The 26,294-nt window shown below is 37.2% G+C and overlaps 1 protein-coding gene across 1 annotated transcript; it reads right to left on the minus strand.

The window, feature by feature from the left end:
* Positions 1-2,508: 2,508 nt before the first annotated feature.
* On the minus strand, positions 2,509-6,663 carry LOC146002190 (odorant receptor coreceptor-like). Its single transcript, XM_083139907.1, has 4 exons — positions 6,567-6,663; positions 4,777-4,878; positions 3,594-3,749; positions 2,509-2,559 (listed from the first exon to the last, which is right to left on the minus strand). The coding sequence occupies exons 1-4, from the start codon at positions 6,660-6,662 to the stop codon at positions 2,509-2,511; spliced, it is 405 nt and encodes a 134-aa protein (XP_082996033.1). The 5' UTR covers position 6,663.
* Positions 6,664-26,294: the final 19,631 nt, after the last annotated feature.

Below are 26,294 nucleotides of genomic sequence, written 5' to 3' on the forward strand. Positions count from 1 at the left end.
GCATTTTGGAGAACTACGACATGAAGACTGTGGGCACCAGAAAGACACAAGTGTTTAGGCAGAGGGATATTTTATTGCGGGCAGTTACATGTAGTATACAAAACAGAGAATATACAGGGGTTGGACAAAAATATAGAAACACCTGCAGAAATGCACATTACCTTTATTAATATCGAGTAGGACCACCTTTGGCACGCAGAACGGCCTGCAATCGACGTGGAATGGACAAATACAGGTTGCTTATGGTTGTCAAAGGGATGTTGTATCATTCTTCCTGCAAAGCAGCTGCAAGTTGTTGTAGAGACGATGGTGGTGGGTAGCGGGCTCGCACCTTGGTATCCAAAACCGACCACAGGAGCTCAATAAAATTGAGATCTGGCGATTGTGGAGGCCATGGGAAATGTGACACTTCATCTTCGTGCTCATCAAACCAGTCCTGGACGATGTGAGCTGTATGAACAGGGGGTCTGTCATCTTGAAACACGGCATCACCATCTGGGAACAAAGTTTGCACCATGGGATGCAGCTGGTCACTCAAAATGGTTACGTAGTCCCTGGCAGTGACATGTCCATGCAGGGTGATGATGGGTCCGGCAGAATACCAGGAGATGGCTGCCCAAATCATCACTGAACCACCGCCATGCTTCACTCTCGGTAACAGACAGTCTGTATCGTACGCTTCTGCTGGCGTTCTCCATACGTACACTCGGCCAGCAGTTGGAAACAATGTAAAGGATGACTCATCAGACCAGATTACACTCTTCCACTGCTCCATTGTCCAGTTTTTATGGGCGTTGCACCACTGTCTCCATCTAGCGGCATGGTCAACAGTCACTAGTGGTTTGGGAATTGCAGATCTGCCATGAATACATTGCTTGTGGAGTTCTGTTCTGACTGTTTTGACGCTAACAGGGTTTGTAAGCACTGTATTCAGCTCAGCAGTGACCTTTGGAGCCGTGGTGATCTTCTGCTTGGTCACAATCCTACCCAATGTGCGTGTGTCTCTGTCACGCAACACACACTGTTTCGCTGATGCGGTTTTTCCGGAAGTTTCGTAGGCAGTCATGATATTCGAGACTGTGCCTCTTGATACACAAAACATTTCCGCTACTTTCGTCACGAAAGCTCCCACCATACGCGCACACACAATTTGCCCTCTTTGAAAATCTGTCAGCTCAGACATGATTCACGATAACCTGCACGGACCGGTCGCTGAACTGTAACTGGCCCATCTGTCAGGTTGGCCAGGGTGTATACCTCGCAGGAAGTGCCAGTGACCACAGCGCCACCTACCATTCAGACGCAAATCGTGTTTGAAATGGCTACCTGTTTTATACCAGGTGTTTCCATATTTTTGTCCAACCCCTGTATATTAGCTTTAAAAGAATATTTAAGTGCCTAGTTTTACTTGTTGTCTGGGCAGAGGTGGTAGCAGGGCGGGCTCTTAAGTTACAGCTCAGTCCCGTTACTGAAGAGGAGACATTACTAGTTTGCTATTCTCAATCTGAAATCGGAATATAACTAACTATCTTTCCATGCAGATGCCACAATTTCCACATGACTTAATAATTTATGGTTTTATGAATATTTTCAGCCAAATATATATTTTTCAAATTGCACTTTACATCAGGCGTGGTCTTCTCACGGCATTTTTGACTGAGGACGCTTGTAGCCATTTATGAAATTAATAAAGAGCAGCGGTAATGTGGAATCGTATAATGATCGTAAAGGATAGAGTGAAGAGGCTTCGTCGGTGGCGTTCGTTCGGTGGTGGCTTTCGTTCGGTGGGAAACCTCTCGTCATCTGATTCATGATGAGCAGTATAGTGTATTTTAATAACGGCAGAAAAGATATGAATTCTTTTGAACAGTATATTTATCTCGGGAAGTACTCACTGTACTTGATGACCTCGTTAAGGGCCTGCTATACCCATTCAGTTTTCCTCGGTAATCCAACCCAAGCTTCTCACAGCGGCGGACTAACCACTACTACACCACATCTAGGTGATTGGCGACACGGATCCACATTAGTGCAAATGTTTGTAACAAAACATTCAATTTCAATTTAGTGAAATTTATTTTCCCAAGTTCAGCTACAAATTTGTACACAAATTTGTACACTTCGTACGGACCGAACCAGTAACAATATATAATAACAATAATAAATAGAGTTTATTACGACAAGCAAGACCCCTGTTCGTAAGCAGTGCTGTTCAGTTTCACAATTATAATACTAACTTGTGCTTTCTTCCAAATGCTTATAAAAGTGGAAAACTTCACATTCTATTATATTTGCTTACGTAATGCAAGCACGTGTACATTTTGTTCATTCACATAAAAAATTAAATACAGTGAAACAAGAACAAACTACATCAACAATACATACGAGTATATATTTACTAACACAGGGTTATGTTGTAACGTATTTAGTACATATTGGAATTACACATTAATTCAATGTAAACCACATGATTTTTTGCAACAAATACAACACGGAATTATGTCGAATTCACTTGATCTGCACCAGAAACATGTAGTATGTAGCAACTGAACCCAGCAACTGAAATAAATATAAATAAATATTTAATTAAAAAATGAAAAATATATTGTATTCTAAGCTTACGGCTAAAAGAGTCTAGAGCTTTTTTTAGCTATTATAATAACTCGGAAAAGCACTTTGGACATGATCCATTGTCCAGAGCTTTTGTATTTACTTTTTCTAATACTAGTATGACTATTCTTCCTGATTTTCTAAGTACAGTCCATTTTTTTTAATGGGCTGTCCTGAAGAATGCGAATACATGTAGAAAATTAGGATATGTCCTTTTTTAAATATGTTCTGCGACATGTGCTACTTTCTACACCGAAATCCAAATATATTTTTTTATATATATATTTCTATTTTCTTTTCTTTTTTTATGTCAACAGTTCATGAAACATACGAGTTTTGTTTCTCGAACTTTTGAATTGTCGTGTTGCCGGGAATAAATATGTGCTAGGCAAATAATGCTTAGCTACAGAGTAGCGGACAGTTGCGAACAGAAGGGTCAGTTGTTGCCTGTTGCCGGGTTGCGTGGAGTGGAAGTGTCTTTCCTGAAGTGTAGGCTATGTCTTATATTGAAACGTTTTGTGGTAGAGATATCTCCTCGGAGGAAATGTGGTTTTAATTCAGAATTGAAATCTCTTTATCCATTCTCTAAGCGAGGGAAAACGTATAGTGATGTTCACTGCGAAAAATGTTCAGCTGAGATTCCTATTGCATGCAGTGGAAAGTATGAAGTAACATGACACTGAAACGGCGGAAGAATTTTTTGCATTTCATACAGTTACACAGACTGTACTTCGAAACTTAAATGCTTCCAGGGGCGCAAGGTTTTAAATGTGGATTGAAGTCAACACGAGAACTTCCCAAAGAAAAGGCAGTCAACCACTGAAGAAATTCTGTTACCCGCAGACTTTGTACTGTACCGTACTTTTTTCATCAACGGCTCTTTTCATGAAGTACTCAACACATAGCGCAGGAATTTAGCTACGACTATGATTGAAGAGTATAATTTTTTATTGAAAATCGAATACATTTTAATTCAGACTCACCGCAGAGAAGAAGTCATAAGATAGTTTGAAGAACATCCCTCCAGAGAAGGCCAAAGGCTTCTTGCATTGCTCCGTGACAATCTTGAGAAAGACTTGGACTTCTTCCGATGTATCATACCACGGGGTGTCATACAGAGTTCTTAGCAATGAAGTACTCTGAAAGGAAGTAATATCACGCTTAGTCATAACGACACTGTAAATTAGATTACCAATTTTAGACTTGCATTGTGCATTCTTCTCTATCAGCGAAGAGAACACTGGCTGCAAGTAGAAATTAATGTTTTTTAATCACTGACGTAGAATATCATGAAACACTCATGAGAAACAAATTTATGAGTTACTAGTAAAACAATTACTCCATTGATAATTTTGGCAATAATGCATTTATGCGAAGGATATACAATATTATTATTATATTATTATTATTATTAATTGTTGTTATTTTCTAGTATGCCATTTTTCTAGTGTGTCATCCTTTGCAGATATGAAAAATTTACATCACACTTTTGGTTCCTCTTTTAGATCGCAAATGAGGGCTAAATAGTATTTTAAGCAATAATACAAAATTTTCTCACAAACATTTAATGTACCCATAAGCTAAAAAGGCGAGTAAATCTTCTGTCTTATGATTGGAGAGCGGTAGCGTTGTCAACGAACGAGGCCTAAATCTGGTAAACGTTGTAAGTGCCAAAAGCGAAGTGTTGGGAAATCGCATCGTTCAGCACATCAGCCCGTACGAACGTTCACACTAGTGCCTTTTTACACACCCTTTGAACTACTTAGAGGCCTACCAGCCACTTTCCACGTTTACCACATTATAAAGCATGGCACATTTCACAGTTTAACGTGGAAAACGGTGTTTGAATTCTTGTGGCACTTACAGTGTTGACCAATTTTAGTCTTCAAATCTAAAATGACAACTGCCAGATTTTGTCCACTATACTTAGACGGAAACCAGCAAGGAATGTGATTATGGTGGTTTTGTTCTTCCTTTCTCAGCCACCATAAGCATGGGAATGATGATTTGGCGACATTGTAACTGACTGAACACTGCTATTGACTGCTTTCCGCACACTCTCTAATAACCGCCTGCATAGTTGGCGTTGACAATAGTGTGCGTGTGTAGCATTACAGAATGCCTGATGGTTCGCTAAGAGCTAACTGTAGTTAAATATTTACGTACCTCGTCAATAACTTTTTGACCAAAATAACAGAAAAGGAAAACTCCAGAGAAGATGAGAATTATGTATCCATGGACATTTGCAATGAAAGTCATCTGTTTGTCCTGAAAAAAATGAAGCATTGATCAGATTAACATTCTAGGTAATTCAAAGTAACGATTCCAAACAACAAAAATCTGTTTTTGAAAGGTGTTAGTTTATACTTAAATTTGTTTATATCTACACATAAATGAGCATTTGAAATTGTATCAAAGATTCGTTGATAATTTCCTGGTATTTACATTAATAATTTTACTATTTTACGCCTATTTTACACTTCCATAAATGTAATGATTACAACTGGGATTAAGGGTGAATTGATGAAATAAGGATAGATATGATCACATTGAAGCCTGTTTCGATCGAACATTTATACTGGAGTACAGGGTTGAAAACGGCTCCACAAACAACACCATGTAAATAAATGAAGGCTTGCAGACTGGGGCAGAGGTAGTGTGCAAAGTCGTGTTTCACCGTCCTCAGCATTGGAACCACATCATTTGTTTTTCTTTAGGCTCAATACACAAGAGATGTACTGCTGGGCTATCTTTAAACAACACTTTACGACATTCACTTGTGAATGTTAAACGTGGACCATAGAAAGTTTTGAGTTGAATGGCGAACCTATACCGTTGAGGAAGACACCAATCAAGAATATAAATAGGTGAGAGCAAGGATACTGTGGCTTAATATTGTACGGCTATTGCCAAGCTGCCAACGAGACTCTGGCGTCTGCACCTACGGCCAGTAGGTCACTGTTTCCTCTGTAAGTTCTTCTGTGTGCTTAGCGCCACTTTAAAGCCTCAGATGTTAATATGCTCTGAATTTAAGCTGTGTGTGTGGGGGGGGATTGTGTGTGTGTGTGTGTGTGTGTTGTAAGGGGTGACCTTCTAGTAAGGCACCCAAAAGTAAAACTCACTCACTGTTAAGCTTTGAATTCATGAATTAGTTTTACAAGTTGATTACAGTAGTTTATAACAGAGATGTTTTATTTTCTTGTTAGAGTTCCGCCCTTATTTTTTTTAGTTTTTATCTGTTTTTTTTTACTTTTGCCCTTACTGCGTGACAGTCAAAACGGCCAAATATGCTGATATCAAAATCAATCAATCATGTATATATGTATATGCACAATAAATGTGTGACCGTTAGAAATATCCATCTTATGATTCCTGAACTAGGTGTGGACGTGTGTGTGTGAGTGCTTCTTTGTCCTTCATCAAAGCATGCAATTATCATTATTCATCCTCATCGACGCGGATAGCCGGATGGGCAGACAAGCGAGAATTGTTCCAGGGATATGAAAATAAGACGTGCCACCATAATCATCCCTCTTGTCTAAAAACTCGTTAATTCACCTCTCTCACCCTATAATTTAATATCTTCAATGACACATTTTCCAACAGTAATATTATCTCTGCAGTTTTGATATATTCTGCGCATCTAACCCTCGAAGCAAAATAACGATTTTTCAGTTGCAATCTGAGCACTACATCGTTACCTGATCACGGGCGAGTAAAAGTTCGGACTGAATCGGTTCCAATATGAACATTCAGTAAAAGGATCAGTTTTGGGAAATTAGGCCCTCATCCAGGTTTAGAGTTAGAGATTTTGGTCTTGCAACTTACCACTCAGCCACCCTTTCATGTAAGGAAGTGATATTTACAAAATCTACCAAACATTGAATCTACTACTAGCATCCGTATGCCTCGAATATACTTCAAAACAAGATCGTCTGTGAATTCTGGAAACTCACCTTACTTGCTTCAAAGACAACCAACGTAGCCGCAATCATTTCCAGAAGCATATACAGCATCAGTGGAAATCCAAAAACGTTGTCCACGGCACCCATGAACCTACAAAATATTGAAAAAAAATATATTTTGAATTTTGTCATATTCAGTGACACACACACAACATATATATCTGTGTAATGTCGAGACATTCTAGTATTTACAAAACGGATTAAATAAAACTAGGAACAACTTGTCTGATTAATAATACACTGAGTGATCCGAGCTGTGAATTTTACTCAATATTATTATTACTATTATTATTATTACTATTATTATTATTATTATTATTATTATTTTCATAAAATTAGTTTCCTGCATACATCTTCTTTCTCCTACTTTGTAACACTGATTTACGTCAGATATTATCGTACACTAAAACAAACGTTGGTGTTAAAGCGAACCAGAGGGTGTTCCCAAAGAAAATGACACAATTAAATACGTATTTGTAAAGAACCCAGTTTGAATATTGCTGACGATACACTTCGACTAACATATAGTGCGAATCCCCTGGATATGATCACTGTCTGTGTCATCTTAAAACCATTTCTTTGATAATATGTAATGCTAATTACATAACGTATGACATTTCTCAGATTTCAAACAACTGTTTAATAAGGGAAACTGACATTTCTCAGAACTGTCTAAAGATTAATTGTGATGTACTGAATATTTTTTCTACTGAAAAGTGTTTTGTGAAACACACGATACGTAGGCATTTAAGTACATCTCTCTCCCAAGGAATTAACATTTGAAGAAGCATTCCGTGACACATGGATAATATTTTAGAAACGGGCAAAGGTGCAGTTTTGCCCATTTTGAAATGGGTTTAGACGCTTTCTGCTCACGCAAATATCCTACATGGGAATCACTTATGAGAGGAGAAATATCATAGAGAGGGAGGGAGAAAGAGAATGACAAATATATATATCGAGAGAATGTAATAGGAAGTCATAGAAAACGGAGGAGGAAATAGATATATAAAAAGAGAAAATACATTTTTATAAATCATATCATGAACATTTAAGAGCATTAAACTAAGTCATTGGTAATAAATGATAAAATAATTTCTACAATAAAAATAGCGATAAACGATAAAATAATTAAAGAGCCAACAAATTTGCATATTTGGAAACCCATATTTCATATTTCGAATATAAAGAAGATGTTGGGAAATATTTGTAAAATATAATATATTAAATGTAATTTTTGAAAAGAAATGTTGTAATACAAATGGGAAAAGAAATTCAAATGAGATACCATAACATAATTTAAAAACCAGCTCTTCTATATGGTAGCTAATATCTACTCTTCGTCAAGATGATAAAACCAGAACAAATTGTTCAGAAATGAGATGATTTTCGCTGTATTTAAAGGGAGTAACCGTAATAGACAAAATTAGAAGCGAAGAAATCCAAAATAAACGGAAAGATGCAGCAGTGGTGGAAGAAATTCAAATATATCAGTTAAAGTGGAATCAACATGTTCTCAGGATGTGCGATAGTCGTTTACCTAGACAATGATTGAATTACAGGCCAATGAGAACAAGAAGTTTAGGAACACTATATCGCCTAAGAAGTGGTCATTTTTTGTAGTCGCAGAAAGGGTTTTGGGTACCCACACCTGCTAAAAAAGGGAAAGATGCAGAAGAAGAGGAAAGTGTTAGAGAATCACGGGGAAAGAGAGAAATATAGATCGAAAAGCATAGAGAAACAGAAGAAAGAGATAGAAGAGTGAGATAGAAAGAGAGAGAGATTTTATGGGAGGCGTGCTCCTTTGACTACAAAGAATGAAGCAAACACTAATGGTCATGTCATAAAAACTTTCAGGTGTGATGGTGGAAAAGAATTTGATAACAAGATTAAGCCTTGTTTCTATGATATAAAAAACTCAATATGCTGACGATGGCAGTAATTTATTTTATTATAAAACATAAACTAAACGTAACGTTTCAACCTTCTATCAAGATCTTCTTCAGACTCCTTGGTGCAGAGTCTGAAGAAGACATTGATAGAAGGTTGAAATGTTAAGTTTAGTTTATGTTTTATAATAAAATAAATTACTGCCTTGGTCAGCATATTAAGTTTTTTTTGTTTTTTTTTTATAACAAGAAAATTGCAGAATTGTTAGGCTGTCGTAGTATTGCGTACTGTATTACTCCTCTATATACTCCTGAGCAAAATGGTGCTGCTGAACAAGAAAACCTCACTATTGTTGAAGCAGCTCGTTCAATGCTAGATCCTACAAATTTACCAAAGGCTTTATATGCTGAAGCTTGTAATACTGCAGTGTATATCTTGAATCGTACAGGAAAATCGCCAGTTTATGGTAAGGCAACTTACGAACTCTGATAACGACGAGAAATTGGTAAGCTTGAGCATTTACTTATTTTTAGAACACAGTGTTATGTTCATGTGAACAAGAATTTCCGTTCCAAATTTGACAATAAGGCTATTTTTGGGTTTGTTGTTGGTTATGTTAATGACATGGATGGCTATCTGGTTTCGATTCCTTCGCAAAGGAAAGTAGTACTTAGTCATGATTTAAAATTCAAGGTTGAAATTACCTGTAAATTGCACCATGAAACTACCATATCAGAAGATGATAAGGAACTTCAAAATTCTAGCAAGAACATTAGTATTACTGTGACTGAATGTATGGAAGGATAGAAGGAAGTACCATTTGACAACAGATCTTCAGAAGAAGAATATACCATATTGACATCCGAAGGAAGTGAAGTTCAACCAGTACACACTGATGAAAGAAAAGTGAACGCAGTAAAAAGAAACCAGCTTGGATGGAAGGTGATGAATTTGCATGTATGACTGATGCGAAAAATGACAATGGTACAGACCCAAATTCATATTCCGAAGCTGGTGAATCAAACAATCACAAGAAATGGATGAAAGCTATGCATGAAGAATTAGATTCATTAAAAGAAAATGAAACTTGATATCTTGATATCTTGTTGATACTGAAATATCGTTGGGTTTTTCGTGTTAAGGCTTCAAGTGAAGGTTTCTTCTCGTTTCAAAGCTAGATTAGTGGCTAAAGGGTTTGTGCAGAAACAAGGAATTGACTACAGTGAAACTTCCAGTCCTGTAGCTCGCTATGATACAATTCGAATGATGTTGGCTTTGGCTGCTTCAAAACAAATGAAATTAAAACAGTTTGATGTAAAGACTGCATTTTTAAATGGTATACTTGAGGAAAATTTGTATATGGAACAGCCAGAAGTATTTGATGATGCAAGTGGGCGTGTTTGTTGTTTGAAACGAAGTTTGTATGGCTTAAAACAAGCTCCACGTTGTTTGAATAAGAGATTCATGCAATTTATGAAGAAAACTGGTCTCAAAAACAGTTCAGCTGATCCATGTCTCTTTTATCAAAAACACAGTGAGAATGTACTGTATGTAGCAATTTATGTTGATGATGGACTGGTTATTGGAAGCAATGAAAATGAAGTTGAAACTTTCATAAATGATTTGCAACGAGAATTTAAGATATCCGTAGGATCACTGGAAAATTTCTTGGGAATGAGAATACAATTCAATGAAGATGGCTCGATTACCTTAAGCCAGGAGGCTTGCACAAAAAAGGATTCTGGCACAATTCCAGATGGCTGAGTCTAATGCTGTGTCAACTCCAGTAGGCCGTGAAGAAGTAGAAGATACTGAAGAAGTTACGAGGAAGGTTCCGTATCGTGAAGCAGTAGGATGTCTTACTTATTTAGCTGCTGCAACTCGTCCTGATATTGCGTTCGCAGTTAATAAGGCAGCAAGAGTTCAGGAAAACCTTCTTCTTGGGATTGGAGCAATGTATAGCGTATTTTGAGATATTTGAAAGGAACAGTGGATTTTAGCATAACATACAAAAAAGGAAATTCACAACTGAAGGTCTTCAGTGATGCTGATTTCGCCGGTGACAAAAGGACAAGACGTTCAACAACAGGTATTGTTGCTACATTTGCTGGTGGAGCAGTTTCTTGGACAAGTCAATTGCAGAAGTTGATGGCACTTTCTACAACTGAAGCTGAAATAGTTGATGAAAGTGAAGGAGCAAAAGAATTGGTGTGGTTGAAGCAACTTTTATTAGAACTGTCACAGCTTTCGGAGTTGGATCCTCCGCCAACCCTCTATGTTGATAATGCTAGTGTAGTGAAGTTGCCTAAAAATCCAGAATATCATAAAAGGTCAAAACACATAGAAGTCATACATTTTTATGTACCGGAAAGGCTGCTAAATTGTGACATTAAGCTAGAACATATCAGTAGAAAAGAACAGTTAGCTGACCTGCTAACAAAACCATTAGAACGTGTTCGCTTTAATATGTTAAGAAAGGGAATTGGTGTATGTAACTGATTATTTTCTTGTGTGTTGATTTTGTCAATGCAGTTTTGAAGGAAGTGTTAAGAATAATAGAAACACTGCATTCTATGATGTGTATTTGTTTGGTACTGCCAACTGGTGGCTGAGTGTAGAACTTATCAATGTTGGTGAATAGTATGTGTGGTAAATCACCGAGTATTCTTTGTTAGCAGTCTAGACTGCATGGACGTTGATTTTTCTTGTACGATTTTCTCTATTCTGTAATATTCTTGTACGCTAAACACAATATATGCTAGTGCTTGAAATTGATACTTTGACTATTTCTTCAAATAACTTTAACAATATGCTAAATACATTAAACCCTTTAATACCAAATATGCATACCTACCGTATGGTCTCTCGATGTCTTTTGGTCCAATATGCTATCGCTGATTGGACGAGATATTTCCTATCCAGTGGAGTGTTGGGGTTGTACAATGCCACTGCATAAACTTCGCTCACACTTGATTCCCTATAATCATTACGTTCTAGAATTTCCTTTGGTTCAATCTGATCACTCCCTAATTCCACCACTTCCGCCACAATCTCCTTCAAGTGACGTATTTGGTTGCAAATATGGTTAAGGCATGAGCACAGCGTGATGTCGAATGTCGTCATTTGCAAAATGACGAACAACATCCAGTATAACTGAAAATAAAAAAGAGTAGTTGAAAAACGCTGAGAGTTAAAATACTGATACCACGTTACACTTCATGGGCATTCATTAGAACCGACTTGTTGATACTTTATTAATGAAGGAGATTTTGAACGAATTGACAAGAAGGTTAATTTGTTTGTTACATTCTGTGATAGTTAACTATACTATATATTATCTTTGTTTCTATGATACTTTCTGGGAAATCCGTAGGTTTTATTGTTGAATTCAACAAATGCAAAGTGTTAATCGAAAAAATATATGTTGAGTAACGTTCATATTTTTAGGCATTTTTCACTCACCAATTTTATATATTTGCAACTTTTGTTGTACATTCTGAACGATAAGATATTCCAATATTTGACCCTGTATTGTTTCATTTCCATTGACAGTCCCATGCACTAGTTGATGTTACTAAGACTGAGTTATGACAAACGACGTAGATATTTCAGTCGTTTAAATTTCACCTATCTGTGTCTAAGAGTTATCGATTACTTTAGTGTTTGTAGTAGATTTATCTATGTAACAACTGTTTCCTAACATACAACTCGATATATTCATATGGAGCCAAGGTTGAATTATTTCTGCCTTAAAAATTCACCATATTTTACATTTCTGATGTGAAAAGTTTTTGTGATGCCCCCTCCAGCCCCACACAAAACAGAGACCCTGAGTCATTCAAGTTATTTTTGTCGCATACAATTGATATTAGCAAGGTATGTTATCAATTTTTCCACTCGTTTCGAAAAAAAGCTGTAATATTACAAATTTGAAAAATTACATCAGCTTAGAATTTCGTCTAGAGCTGACGTGAATTTTCGTGTGTTTCATATTGCTGGTATCTAGATATTTTCAATACTTTTGTGGTTACGTAAGTACAAGTATATTAAACTTTAGTCGACAGTCAAAAAGAAAATCATCTGTCCTGCGTGACAGGTTGCCTAATCCAACACTAGACAGAATGTATACAATTGTTACGTTGTCCTGTTTTTATCATAGTAAAACTTACCATTATTCCTTACAGGAGAACATTTCCTTGTAATCAAGGGGTCCAGGTTCGATACCCGTTGGAGGCACAAAGTGGTTTGGATCTCACTACAAACTGTAGGTCCAGACCCGATTAACCTATCTCTGCATAAAGTGAACTTAAAACAAGAAACAAACCAATTCAAATTCTTTATTGGGGAAGAACGGACATTTCAAGTCTACTATAAGGCCTCCTCAGACTTGGAGTATACTTTAGAATTTTTCATAAATTGTCCATCAGCACTCCATTCAATTTCCAATTATGTTAATTCCTTATATGAGTACAATCTATACTCACAAAGAAAACACGGATTCTGGAGAGAAAAAACTAAATTTAATCTTGAAACTTTTCTTCAATTACATTATCTAATTCGTACATTTAATGGGGTCGTGAATCTAATGTTCAGAAATGTTTAGTATGTATGTATAAGTTCGTGTGCTTAAATGTGTTTTTTTCTCTCTTTGTGTTTCTTTATTTTAAATTTGTCTATGTAACAATCTTTCTATCTTCTATTTGGTTTATGTACAGGAGATTAACATATAAACTGGGTTAGGTGGGAGAACAGCCACAGGCTGAACTTCGCGCTTTAATACGTGAATAAATTGTAACGACCCTGCTTGGTCGCCATTTAATTATTATTAGACATTGCGTGGTCGCTATATTCTTTTTAATCGGATGAAAGAGTTAAGCGGAATGTCCCTGCGAGGCGTACGCTTTTAGTTTAAATGTATTCTGGAAACGTTAACGGTTCCACCTCTATGTTTAATAGCTTCACTCATTATTAGACCCTGCGTGGTCGCTATATTCTTTTTAATGTTATCAATTATTGTCATTTACATTGTTCAACGTGTTGTTTAGAATAGCAGAGTCCTGTGAGGCTCATTATTAATGGACATTTCCACTTTGACATGAAAAACGTTTTAAATCCATTCATTGTACAGATAATGACACAAACATGGGATGTGCAAAATATTTCGGCGATATTTGTTTTGGTTCTCGAGAAACACGCCTTCAAACACCGCTGAAATTCACCTCCTACGTCACGGATTTGAAAACGTCATCTCCACAGACACGAGGTCCTCTGACGTCATCACATAGAAATGCGTGCAGGCAGAGCTTCTGCCTATGCTTCTGCTCGTCCCGTCAACTTACAAAGCATGAGCCGCGGAAGCGACGGCAAACTCACTTGTTACTGTGTAAAACAAGTATCTTGCAACTTCCAGTGCAAAAACCTGTGCTCCATTTCTTGGAGATGAATTATGCCCTAGCAGTATAGCAGTATTTACTATAATTCAGCCATTCGGTAGAGGGTTTTCCCATTAGGATGACAACGCAAACCTTGTAACAGTCAATGGCTGAACACGTGAACAGCCTTGTCCATTGCGAATACATAGGTTGGTTCTGACTGGCAAGAACTTAATGTTATAGGAATGCCTTTTCTGGAATTACAATTATTTTCGTCATAATATTTTCTTCGCAAATTTTAAGATAATACTTTCAGAACACTGGTTTACACGCCAATTTCTGCAATATAAGAGGTGATACGGTATAAAAAGGTACGGTGTTTTTTAATTTCCTGCAGTAAATGACAGTTTTCTTCAGTTAATATATATTGCAACTTAGATCAACTTTTGATATGATTAGGGTTGCTTTATTTCGTAAGTAAAAATCCAGGACACTGCTGGTTGGAAGCTTGTTGGGGAGCAGGGGGTGCTGGACTCGACAAAGTTGTGTGTATGTAGTCTCGAAGTCACGCTAGTATTGATACTTTTCTGTTCATCTTGTGTCACTGCGTTTTTAAAAACCAAATATCTTTAAGATGACTCGAGGGGGGAAAAATTACTGATTTGACAGTCTCAATGCAGTTTCTTATCGCAGAAATTACGAAACTTTCAGGAAATTGCAGACATTGGTTTGCAGTCCCATCTGGTGTGTGGAATTACGAAATTTCCTTCCCATCCGTATCCCGTCCTATTCGTCTCTAATTTAAGAGAATGAAATAAGTACGAAGAAATTTCTATGAACAAGCGGATAGAACAGGTAAATCTGGTAATTTTATTGAACAAAAAAAGAGGGGGGTTGGACCTGTTGAATCCCCCTTAAATACGCCCATGGTTATACATATTATTTCCTTGTAATAATTATACATAAACTAAGTATAGATATGTACTGTGCAACTAATGTAATCTTCTCAGTGTATTTTCTCTTATCTGCACAAAAATATTTGATCATAATTTGCGCAACAGAAATGGAACACAAACTGAAATTGCTTTATGGAAAAGAAAGTTAAATAGGCTTTATAAATAAAGTGAAGAATGTGAAAATTCTTATTTTGCGCTACATAGGTTACTGTAAATTTCGATAAATATAAGTTTAAAAAATATTTTTGAGTGTCTGATCAGCAACCGATTTTATAAGCAATATTTTTCGCATGGCCTGAGAATACACACGCAGCTGAACCCTTTCATTTATCTTGCACGTGAGCAGCACTGATATTTCATAGAAGAATGATCATTACAAAGCATAGTTTTCCTTTCTCCTATCGCTCCTTCTTCCATTATTTAAATCGGTACAGATTTGTAAAACTGCTGCACGTGTTCGCTCACCGTGGGCTACCCATCCGGAACTGGACTCTCGAAGCAGACGACAAACGAGCCCTCTCTAAGGCGTGACGTATTAACATGGCGGCGGCGTGTTTTCAGCGCAACGCTAGCCTCGCAACATTGGAAGTCTCGTTTCTGCCTAAAACTGGACGCAGAGAAACGCGAGAACTTGCAGGGGTCATTTTTCCAGGGTGTAGTTTTTACAATTGTTGTAAAAAAAATGAGTGGAAATGTCCATTGTATTGTCTGAATGCACACAGTTTTAGTTTATATTGTCACGTGCATCTAGTGATTTTCCCACTAGTGATTTCTCAATGTCAAAACCTTGATATTCCTCAGTACGAAGTTTGCAATATGTAAAAAAAATGAGTTAGCAACGCGTATTTGTAGTTAAAATTTTCACCACCCATGCGCCACCGCGACTATAAAACCCAGCGCAGCGAGACCGGAGCTCAGTTGGCTCCCGGATGTCAACTGGCAAACATCCTGGGAAAACCCGGCCATCCAGCCAGAAGCCTAGCAGCCATCCCAGAAGGAAGGAGGAAGAAAGAAGAAGAAGAGCCTAGCAGCAACCTAACTACCCGGTCTAGGTGCCAGGTTCTACCTGCCTGGCTTGTCTAGGAGCACCTATACCTCCTTCCTAACCTGCCGCCCTTTTACAGGAGACACCGGTCGGCTTGCCGATTCCTAGCTAACGCCGGGGGTGTCGCGGCATCCTTTAATCCTTTACCCAGCGCCCGCTTGTCGGAGGTGCCGGCTGGCTACGGCCAGTTCCTAGCTGTGGTTGGGGGTACCGCGCACATACTACTTTCTCTTACAGGGGATCCCGTGACGTCAGCAGCGAACAGCGCCCTAAATAAAATTAGGTCCCTATACTCCCCCTGGCGCCTCACTGCGAGGAATAAATTGAATGGTCCCTTCCCCCCTATTGAATCCAGAAGTGGTGAATGCACGTGTATGGTAAATGTAAATGCACTTAAGTGATAAAGGTTAAAGACTAGTGTGCTAACAGACTTTCTTACTATAAGTTTATAATAAACATATATATACATATAAAGCTGTTGTTCACGTTTTACCCAGCAAGCCCTGAGATATCTAGAATCTGTGTTCAACGACTGGTAAGAAGTTAGCATTTATGGGTAGACTTTTGCCGTCCTCCTAATTGAAGTGTTTAGAGGTGGTAATTTTGTGTAGGTGGGACGTAGCAAAATTTACCACCAGGCTGCATGCATCAAAATGATACACGGTTTAAGTCCGTTTTCCAGGCCCTGTGTATCACTTATATGCACAAATAACAGGGATATGAATGCAGATTTAGTTTCCTCTGGCCCTAAAGAAAGCATATAATTATAACAATGGTCCGGTAATTTTCAATACAGGTGGCAGGAGTTCATGCTGGGAATCTCAGAATTTTGTTCATTTGATTAGCATTGTGTAACTGGTCGTTTTGCCTTTGCTGTTTTGTAGCTAGAAATTTGTTTTTTGAAGAAAAATGGCAAATTCCGATGACATACGACGATGAATCGAAACTGAAGAAAACTCCATCAGTGAACCTAGTGTTCTGGGTGCTCTTAGTGACGGTGATGATTCTGAGTACATACCAAGTAGTGACAATGACACTTCTGATAATATGCTTACTTATGTTACAGGCAGAAAAAGAAAACGTGAAGTGAGTTCTGAATTTGATACAGCAATTGAACAATGTGTTTCCCCAAGTGTTAATGAGGTAGAAACCGATATAGGTAATTTTTCTAATCAGGCAAACAAACTACAAAGAGATGAACATTGAGAAAGTCCAGAAAAATAAATCCGAAAGCAGTTGTGCAAGCGGAATTGAAAAAGGGTGAAACGAGAGTTTTGGAAAGCAACACAAAAGTTATTGTTGGGAAATGGAGGGACAAAAGAGACATGTTTTTCCTTACTATTAAAGATGTTCCAAAAATGATGGAGATGGCCACCAAACGAGGAATAACCAGAAAACCATCAACATTTTTGGAATATAATACAGCAAAATCGTTTATTGATATATCAGATCAGATGTCATCTTACGCAAGAACAATAAGAAAGAGTGTGAAGTGGTATAGTAAAGTTGTATTTGAACTACCAACAAAGCGGTTGTAAATGGCCACTATCAAGAAGATAGCAGGAGGCATTGAACAAATAACAGACTTCCGTAAAAATTTGGCACTTCTGTTGATTTATGGCGTCACACAAAAATCTGAAACAATTACCTGAGAAGTTCTCCTGGACGTGCACATGTATTGAAGAAAGCTGGAAGTAAAAGAGGACGCGGATCTGCATGCTACAAGATGTTTGCTGAAACTAATGGATGAGCATATGCAGCAAGAAATTCAAAGCAAGTTACCACAAACTGTGCTGGCTGTGTGGAGGAGAAATTCATGTGTTTGGACTGTTTCTTCTTAAAGCAGGTGACTACGTCAAGGTGCTGAACTTAAATACATTTATGATATTATTTTGTAAGTTTGATATTTGACATTTGATTTTATCATTCTTTTGCACTGTTTATAAAAACATACTTTTCCCACAACCATACATGTAAACTATATATGTTTTACATTGAATTTTGTTAATCTATTACTATCAGTAGACTATTATAAAATACCAGTATATACTGTTTACTACATGTTGTATAATTTTGCTTAATAAAAATTTAAAAAATGAAAGCAAATTAAGTAATTCTAAATAAAATCAATGTGTATAATTTTGATGCACATGGCCTCATAACGTTCTAATATTTTTTTTTTCAGGGAACCGCGTGTATTAATATTATACACACTAACATTTGTCTCCAGAAACACCCAGCCCTCGACAATAAATTTGTGAAATGAGGTTTGGCGCTTAATGTTAAAGAAAATTTGATTTTAAATTTGAACGTTGTCCTTTCAGCTCTTATGTTGTTACAATATGTTGTGATTTGGTTTGTCTCAATTGTACTAGGCGTTTATGTGTATGTTATATTGCGATACTGTATTTCCTCGAGTAGCTATAAATTATCCGCAAGACCTCACTACATCATCTACAAAATAATGAACTAACTTCTCCAAACAACAAGAACAGAAAGTTTTAAACATTCCACTGAATTACAAAATTGCATGCAAATAAATTTGACTTCATAATATGACAAAACTATTGTTTTATATGTAATATTTTAAACATAACATTATTGTTTCACATGAGGGTGTAACGCAATATTTACCTAAAAATGTTAGTAATGTATACATGCTACATTACATGTACATGTTAGATTACAGGGTTTTGATTGGTACAGCTGCCGCGTACCAAATTCTACCCAGAAATTCAGAAGATGTGCTCCTGTACGATATACTACGAAAATGGAAGAGCTTTTCTCTAGGAACCACATTATTGAAAAGCAAGCTCGAAAGACGGATCCCTCTATCCGTAAAACCACTCGATCGAATTTAACTGACGTCGTCGCTGTGTACGTATCCAGAAAACCCAGTACATATCTGTAAGTAATAGAGAGATGAAGTGGAAAGAAGATTATATAATATGGCTCTTGTCCAGTCTTACTGCAGGCGTCCTACATGCTGGTAAGGGAAGTGAGGAGCGGGGAAGCGATCAATCCAGCGCGATAAGAAACGCAGAAGCCTGTAGAACGACATGCGCGGAACGTCGTAACTCTCAACGCCACAGCTGTTGTCTACTTGCTCCCCACTTCCCTTACCAGCATAAAGTCCGCCCGACGAAAGACCAGACAAGAGCAATGGCTTTCTTACCTGAAAGCTAAACGCAGCTATATATCCTATCGTGGTGTGTATGTTCCAGGGATACCATCCAACAATAATTAGTCTTCGATATGTTACAACAATGGTAGAATTTCCATCTTCAATTTCCTTCATATCTGGATAGATTTGTATCCATGCACACCATATAAGACCATCCACTACTGCCATGGCGTTGAAAAGCACGAGAAGTTTCTTGTTTACCGAATACGTCTTATTACGAGACCTTTCATCAGACTCCTTAAACAAAGGATGAAACTCCATATCGTCCCACAAGGTCAGAGATTTGTAGAAATTCATCCTCCTCAAAGATATGGACAAAAGTTTGATAACAGTGTTTATATTGTAAATTGACAATGATATGACGAAAACAAACTCCCTAAAATCTTCAGTGTTCAAGAATGCAGCAGCAACACTGGACAAACACTGGAGTATAGCAATTGCCATATGGACAACAGAGAAAATTACGCGCATTGTTACTCTGAAAGAGCTATTGTTGGTGTAAAAATCCAATATAAGATATCCACATAGCTGCATAACTCTAATACTTGGCCATAGTATGGCTACCAGACCTCGTGGCTTAAACTTGGCATCCATCCTTAGCAAGTTGAAGAATTACACAGTCGCAAGAATGAGATATGTCTCGTCTCCTCATAGGCCTTGGAAAGTACACTGTTGAAAAATTCATTGTTTTACTTCGAAATCACAGCAAAGGCCGTGTTTCCTTTTCGTAAGTAGCGATTATGGATCGGACAAAAGAATTTGCAAATGTGTTATTTAAAATGCAAAGCGAAAAATCTTTTATCAGAAATTCCTTTGGAACTACCACATTCTTTTAGACTGAAATTACACAAAGGCTGTGAAATGAGTGGAAGGGAAGGGGGTCGATGTTAAATCTCATAGCAAGTTCCGCACCGTAATCAGTGTAAGTTTAAATGTTAACATGAATGAATAGCATGTAATATAATGCTTGTTAGTTTTAGAGTACCTATGTTTCATCTTTCAAAGAAAAATTACAGATAGAGGCCGGACCATAAATAATTAAATACAAGAACCCGCATGTCAATATTGAATGTATTTCATTCATTAGAAATCACATCTTTTCCAACAGATTATTTCGGGAAATCTATTAAGTGACCTGTGTGAAGATGGCTGGATACATTTTCGTTCCTCACCCCAAAATTAGCTATACCCTGTCCCAGCTAACTGTGAAGCAAGGCTGCGCAAAAGAGAAGCGAAGGAAATCTATTGGCCAGAGAGAAGCAGTATACACTGATGGGAATTCTGGTAACTTCAGTCGCTTTCTCCCTCTCCACGCAATTCCGTTCCTCTCAAGTGTTTATTGGTGGAGCCGTCTCGCGTCACTACTTGCGCAGAGACTTATTTTCGTTCCCCTGCTCCACAGTTAGCTGGGACGGAGTATAGGTCGTTAGCTCTTCGTACTTTTCTATAGCTGGAAAACGTTTCGGTGGTTCTGTACAATACATGGATATTATTAAGAAAATAGATTAAATGGGTGAAGTTAACTTCACACGATCCCGACCATTTTTCAATTTCAAATCGATATCTCTCCAGATCGGTTGAATATCGTTATTTCTAATTTGTTTTGATTAATTTTTGTTATTTATAAAAATGTATTCAATATATTTGCGAAGAAAAATAACAGATCTAATTATAATTTCCATATTTCTACAGGAATTGTTGACCTATCGCCTATCCATCTTGCTTCACTCTACAGAGAATTTGTTAGTTCTGATAAAATTGTCATCACTCTTCCAAATGCATTCAATTTATTAACTAAATAAATGAGTGGCTGAATTTCAAGCCGATATGATGGACTTGGTCATAATTACTCCAGAAATAAAAACTTCCTTTAATGTTCAAGTACTATTTAGTAGACAAAATAATGAGCAACTGTTGGCGAACTGATTTAGTGATTTGATTGGTTGGTTGATTAGGTGTTTTTAAGTCCAATTTATGCATAGTAAGGCTAATCGGGACTGGTTCTACAGCTTAAAATGGGATCCGAACCTCTATGTGCCTCCGCTGGTACCCATTGATTACAAGGCGACGACGCTACCACTGCGCCATCGGGGAGGCCTTTTAGTGATTTGGGTTTGCTCGTCCGTTGTCTTAACGCACGCGTAGTTCAAACAATTACGCTAGGGCACAATAGCTTACGAGCACAATGAGATTCGCAAATGTATGATGTCAAATTTACACACTAGATGTCTCTGTTTAAGTAAACATAAGGGAAGGAGGAAATCTTCATTAATTTAATAATTGGAATCTTCATATTTATTATAAACTTTTCAGTCACCCCCACACCCCCTATACGCCTTCATGGCGTGGTGCTAAGCACAGGGGAACACTTTACTTTTTTACTTTTTTCTCAGTTATTTTCGTAGAAAACTTGAGAGTAATAAAACTTTTGTTTTGTAAACAGTGCGAATAATCTTATAAGAATAACGCGTAATAAGGGACATGTTAACGGATTCCAAGGGAATGGTTGTGTTAAAATTTCCATGTGTGGAGTGGTTGAAAAAGCATCAGATTATTTGTGCTGCCATTGAGTATATTGAGCTAGAAAGTAATAAAAGTGGTGCATAATGCGTAGATAATCACTTCTTGACACACACTCCTGTAAGAATTTGTAACGGTTAGGTGTTAACTTCGGTTACGTGTCTTGGTGCTGGCGGAAGTTCGATCGTAGAAAGGACGGCGCATACCAAGGACATCTAGTTATCTAAAAGTTGGATTGTAGACGTTGCTGGTGATCGAAACCGGAGCGAAAATATTTTGTGTTTGTTTGCACGTGTTCCGGCGAAAAATCATGGTGAAAGTTAGTTCTCCATGATCCGGAATACCTATTGGACACTTTAGACATTCGAAACCAGTTTAAGGTGATTTTGTGGATAACCGCAGGCTGAGGAAAAAAGGCACCGTAATATAGCAGGTTGCTGTGGCCACGACCATGAGGTAAGGAATTGAAAACTAAGTGCCAAAAGCGACAGTGTTGGGAAATCGCATCGTTCCGCACATCAGCCCGTAAGAACGTTCACACTAGTGATCTCTTTACACGCCGTTTGAACTACTTAGAGGACTACCAGACAATTTTCAGGTTTACCACATTATAAAGCATGGCACATTGCACATTTTAAGGTGGAAAACGGTGTTTGAATTATTGTGGCACTTACAGCGTTTACCAATTTTAGTCTTCAATTTCCGCTCCAATAAGTGAAGTGCAGGAAGAAATCAAGATTCGCGTTTTGTAAATCTGCCACAAAGACGTTCGCAACAATAGGACATAACTCCTAATCATCGTATACGATAAAATAAAGGGTACCATTGACCCTCTGTACCCCTAGAGAAAGTGAAATATCTTGCATGGTTTATGAAGATTTTGTTGTTTATGAACGTTATCATTTAATTTTAGCTCTCGAAAATGTGTTATTGTGAAGTAAAGTACATCTGTTACCTTAGCATGTTACTTTACTGTGAAGCAGAACAGCCCAAAGGCTTAGCGCAAGTGAATATAGCACCCAAACGACGTTCCACTACAGCAGCTATAATTTTACGTTGTTAGGTTTGGTACTGGTAGTTATTTTCGACGTGTTCTCTCGCTATTTTAGGGTGCATACAAACATTTTTTTACTAATAAAAAGCCACAAAATACTCTGAAATTGCAGGTTTTAACTTACTTGGGTCATTCTTTGGCAGGAAATATCTCCGTTTTTGTGCTTTCCTAAAGCTTGAACCACTTTTACATTACGTAAAACAATGAAATATATCGATTAAAAGAACATTCGACGTAATTCTCGAGGTACTACAGTGGGTAAACAGCCCCAGGAATTACTGAATGCTTATTCGACAATGGGATATTCTGGCCATAACCATAGAATATAATAGATCTGCACAATTTGAAGATTTAAAGTAGTGAATTAAATTTTACCTATTGATAATTTACAGAAAACATGTACCTGTATGGTTTATCTTGTAAAGAATAAGAAAGGGAGGGAGTTAAAACTGGGAACAATAACACTGCTGCTGCAGCTGTCCTCAGGAGGTAGTAACCTAAGCTCCAATACACTTCAGGCAAGCACAACCTGCGTTGACAAACTTCTCACAGCGTCGAATTAACCACCACACCACTGTATTTGGCAACATAGGTCTCACATTAGTTTTAATGTCTGTGGCGTAAGAAACATGCATTTCAATTTGCGGAAATAAAATTTATTTTCCAACATGGTCAATTACAAATGTCAACACGTGATACAAACACAATAAGCAACAATATATAATAAATAGAATTAGATATTGTATCCAAAACCAAGACTGTACTTTATTAGTAGTGTTACACATTTCCTATTTTTTAAAGTAAGAAGCGTTTTCTTCAAAATTCTTATTAAATTGTGAAACATCACACTTTATTATGTGTGGTTATGCGGTGTGGACAAATACAGTATATTTACATGTTCTTTATTCACGTAGAGAATTTAATACATAGGAATAAATAACATGAATCTGCATCAATCATAAACATTTGTTTACTAACACATTCATAATGTTGTGATTTCTTTGGTGCATACTGGATTTCATATTAATGCTATATAATCCATGTCTTTCTTGTAGCAAAGGAAAATATTATTTCTTCCGCTTTCAAGTAAACAATCGTGTCGTATTCACTTTATCTATACTAGAAACATGTAGTACGTAAAAACTGAACCCACCAACTGAAATAAATAAAAATAAATAGTTAATACATATATTAAACAATAAATTGTACTGTAAACTTGCAGCTAATAACGTTCAACTCGTAGAGAGTCCGTCCCACATACTGGCTATGCGATGCTCTTTGTGAAAAGATAATCGATAGAGATCAACATCTTTGGTTATCCTGATTTTATACGTTGGGAGCGAGTTACATGCCTCCAACGAGGTAGTGAGCCGCTGACGTCATCCCACACGAGCACCAACCACTAACTTTTGCTCACGCTGTGCACTGTTAGTAGTCTAGATAGATATAAGTCGTTCTATCGGGTGGAAATATTAAGATTCAATCTTTTCTTGCTTTATTTTTCTTCGCTTTTATTCCAGTTTTGGCTAATGATATGATGAAAATGAGTGATGATGTGCAATAATCGATGACGCGACACTGGCATAAAATGTGGATATGAGCCCATGAAGCTTTGGGGGAGGAGACGACAAGCGATGGAGACGCTTGGAGACCGGATTTTAAACGGAAAGGTTTTACTCTACATAGGGCAAAAAGGAAAATAAAGAAAATTAAAACGACTATAGTATATTTTTTCACTCCAATAAAAAGTATTTTAAATGAAATCACAATATCTGCCATTCATGTATAATAAGGGAGACATTAAGTTTCGTATAAAGTAATGTAAAAATTCAATAAACTTAATGTATCCCAATCCTAGTTAGAGGATGAAAATGTTACGTTTATAGCGTATTTTCACAATAAATTTTGCCTTGGTCAGCAATTAGTGTTGTACGAGGAATGCATATCTTCTTCACCTTTACATGGTGGCTGCTGATTAGAGTGAGCCCGCTCTCTCCAAAAAAAAATTCCGGATACGAGCCGGAGTGTAGGATTTGAGCTATGATGATGATGACGAATATAAACTTCTACTAAATGTAATATATATGTGTATGCTGATACACATTCAACTCAGAGAAAAAGTAATAAGAAAGTCTGAAAAACATGCCTCCAGAGAAGATGAGAGGCTTCTTGCATTGTTCTGTGACAATCTTGACAAAGACTTGTACGTCCTTGGATGTATCATACCATGGGGTATCATAGAAAGTCCTTAACAATGATGAACTCTGTAAACAAAGCAAATTATGGCTTAATCATTACAATGCACTAAATACGATTACCAGTTTAAAGCTAATCCATTTGTGCATTCTTCTCTAATATGGAAAAGGACAGTGGATGTAAATGGATAGAAATGTTATGTTGAATTGTTTATTTTACTTCGCTTTTCTTGCCACTTTTGGTTAATCGCGAAGAGGAGGATGAGTGAGAACATGATGAAATTAATGAAAGGACCCGCAATAAACACCCTTGCCCATGCAAAGTTTCGAACCCGGGACTCCTGGCGCCGTGGAGCGCTGTGCTAACTACTCCGCCACGAAGGTCAGCAGAAATGTGTTGTAACCACTGAAACAGATTGATGAATCAGTAGTCAAATAATTGCTGTATTGATATTTTAAACAGTAATGCATTATTGTTAGTAATAGTAATAATACTAATACTAATAATAATACTAATATTAATAATGGTATTACAAATACTGATATAAATATTATTTTATATTCAACAGTTACATTTGTTTTTATATTCCCTAACATTTCTGTTTATTTTGTTAGATCGCAAATGATGAATGCTATTATAGGCCAATCAATATCCAATAAGGAAAAAATCAGGGAAAGCTGGAACAAATTTTATAATCTTCATACAAGTGTTCTTAACAACATATTAATTTTGCACGCCTCTACCACCCCTGCTTTGGCCGGCATCTTTGAAAAATGGCGCCAAAAATCAGTTATTTTTGGAAATATCTAGCTTGAAAAGCATTTTATAGCAAAATAGGTTTCACAAAATTTAATCTACATAAAATTCTCTACAAAATATGTTTTGTGCATTTTTCTTCTAGGATGTGCCGTTCAGGAGCTAGCGGAGCGAGAAATTTCACCTTTCCACCACCCCATTTTGCAAGAGCGAAACTGAGGGAAACCGCAGTTTGATGGTGTTTTGTAGCATTTCCCTTATAAAACTGGAATATTACATAGTGTTCATTCTTACAGAATGTCATGTATGAGTTCAACTGGTTTTTATCAGTGCACGCAGTAGTTTGTAGAAAATATTTAGCCTTTAGTACACATGTGACAGAAAAAATTACCAAACCTGCTGAACATAATCGTCGACTAATATTCTCTTCTAGCGAGTTCAAATTTGATGAAGCCATGCCTTGGACAACAAGTCAAAGAACGTTTATTTCAAAGGAGAGGAACAAGGACTGGCTCATCACAATACTGAAGGATCAAATAGGCTGACGAAGATGCACGCACATCATCAACTATTGAAGGATCCTCTGAGAGTCAATCTGTGAACATTGTAGATGAAAACGTTGAATTTTCTTTATCCTCACTGCCTAAGATGGTTCAAAATCAAACAAATATGCTTAAAGCAAGGCTTTTCAAAGATGACGGCCAAAGCAAGGGTGGTAGAGGGGTGCAAAATTAATATGTTGTTAA

The sequence above is a fragment of the Lepisma saccharinum genome, chromosome 18 (assembly GCF_977018435.1).
Source record: "Lepisma saccharinum chromosome 18, izLepSacc3.1, whole genome shotgun sequence".
NCBI lineage: Eukaryota > Metazoa > Arthropoda > Insecta > Zygentoma > Lepismatidae > Lepisma > Lepisma saccharinum.

What these genes read in the sequence shown, in the direction of transcription:
- LOC146002190 (XM_083139907.1), bottom strand. Translation starts at nt 6,662, where the DNA reads ATGGGTGCCGTGGACAACGTTTTTGGATTTCCACTGATGCTGTATATG. An exon ending in TTGTCTTTGAAGCAAGTAAG is followed by an intron (nt 4,879 to 6,566) that starts GTGAGTTTCCAG and finishes CATTTTTTTCAG; the next exon opens with GACAAACAGATGACTTTCAT. An exon ending in GTCAAAAAGTTATTGACGAG is followed by an intron (nt 3,750 to 4,776) that starts GTACGTAAATAT and finishes ACTTCCTTTCAG; the next exon opens with AGTACTTCATTGCTAAGAAC.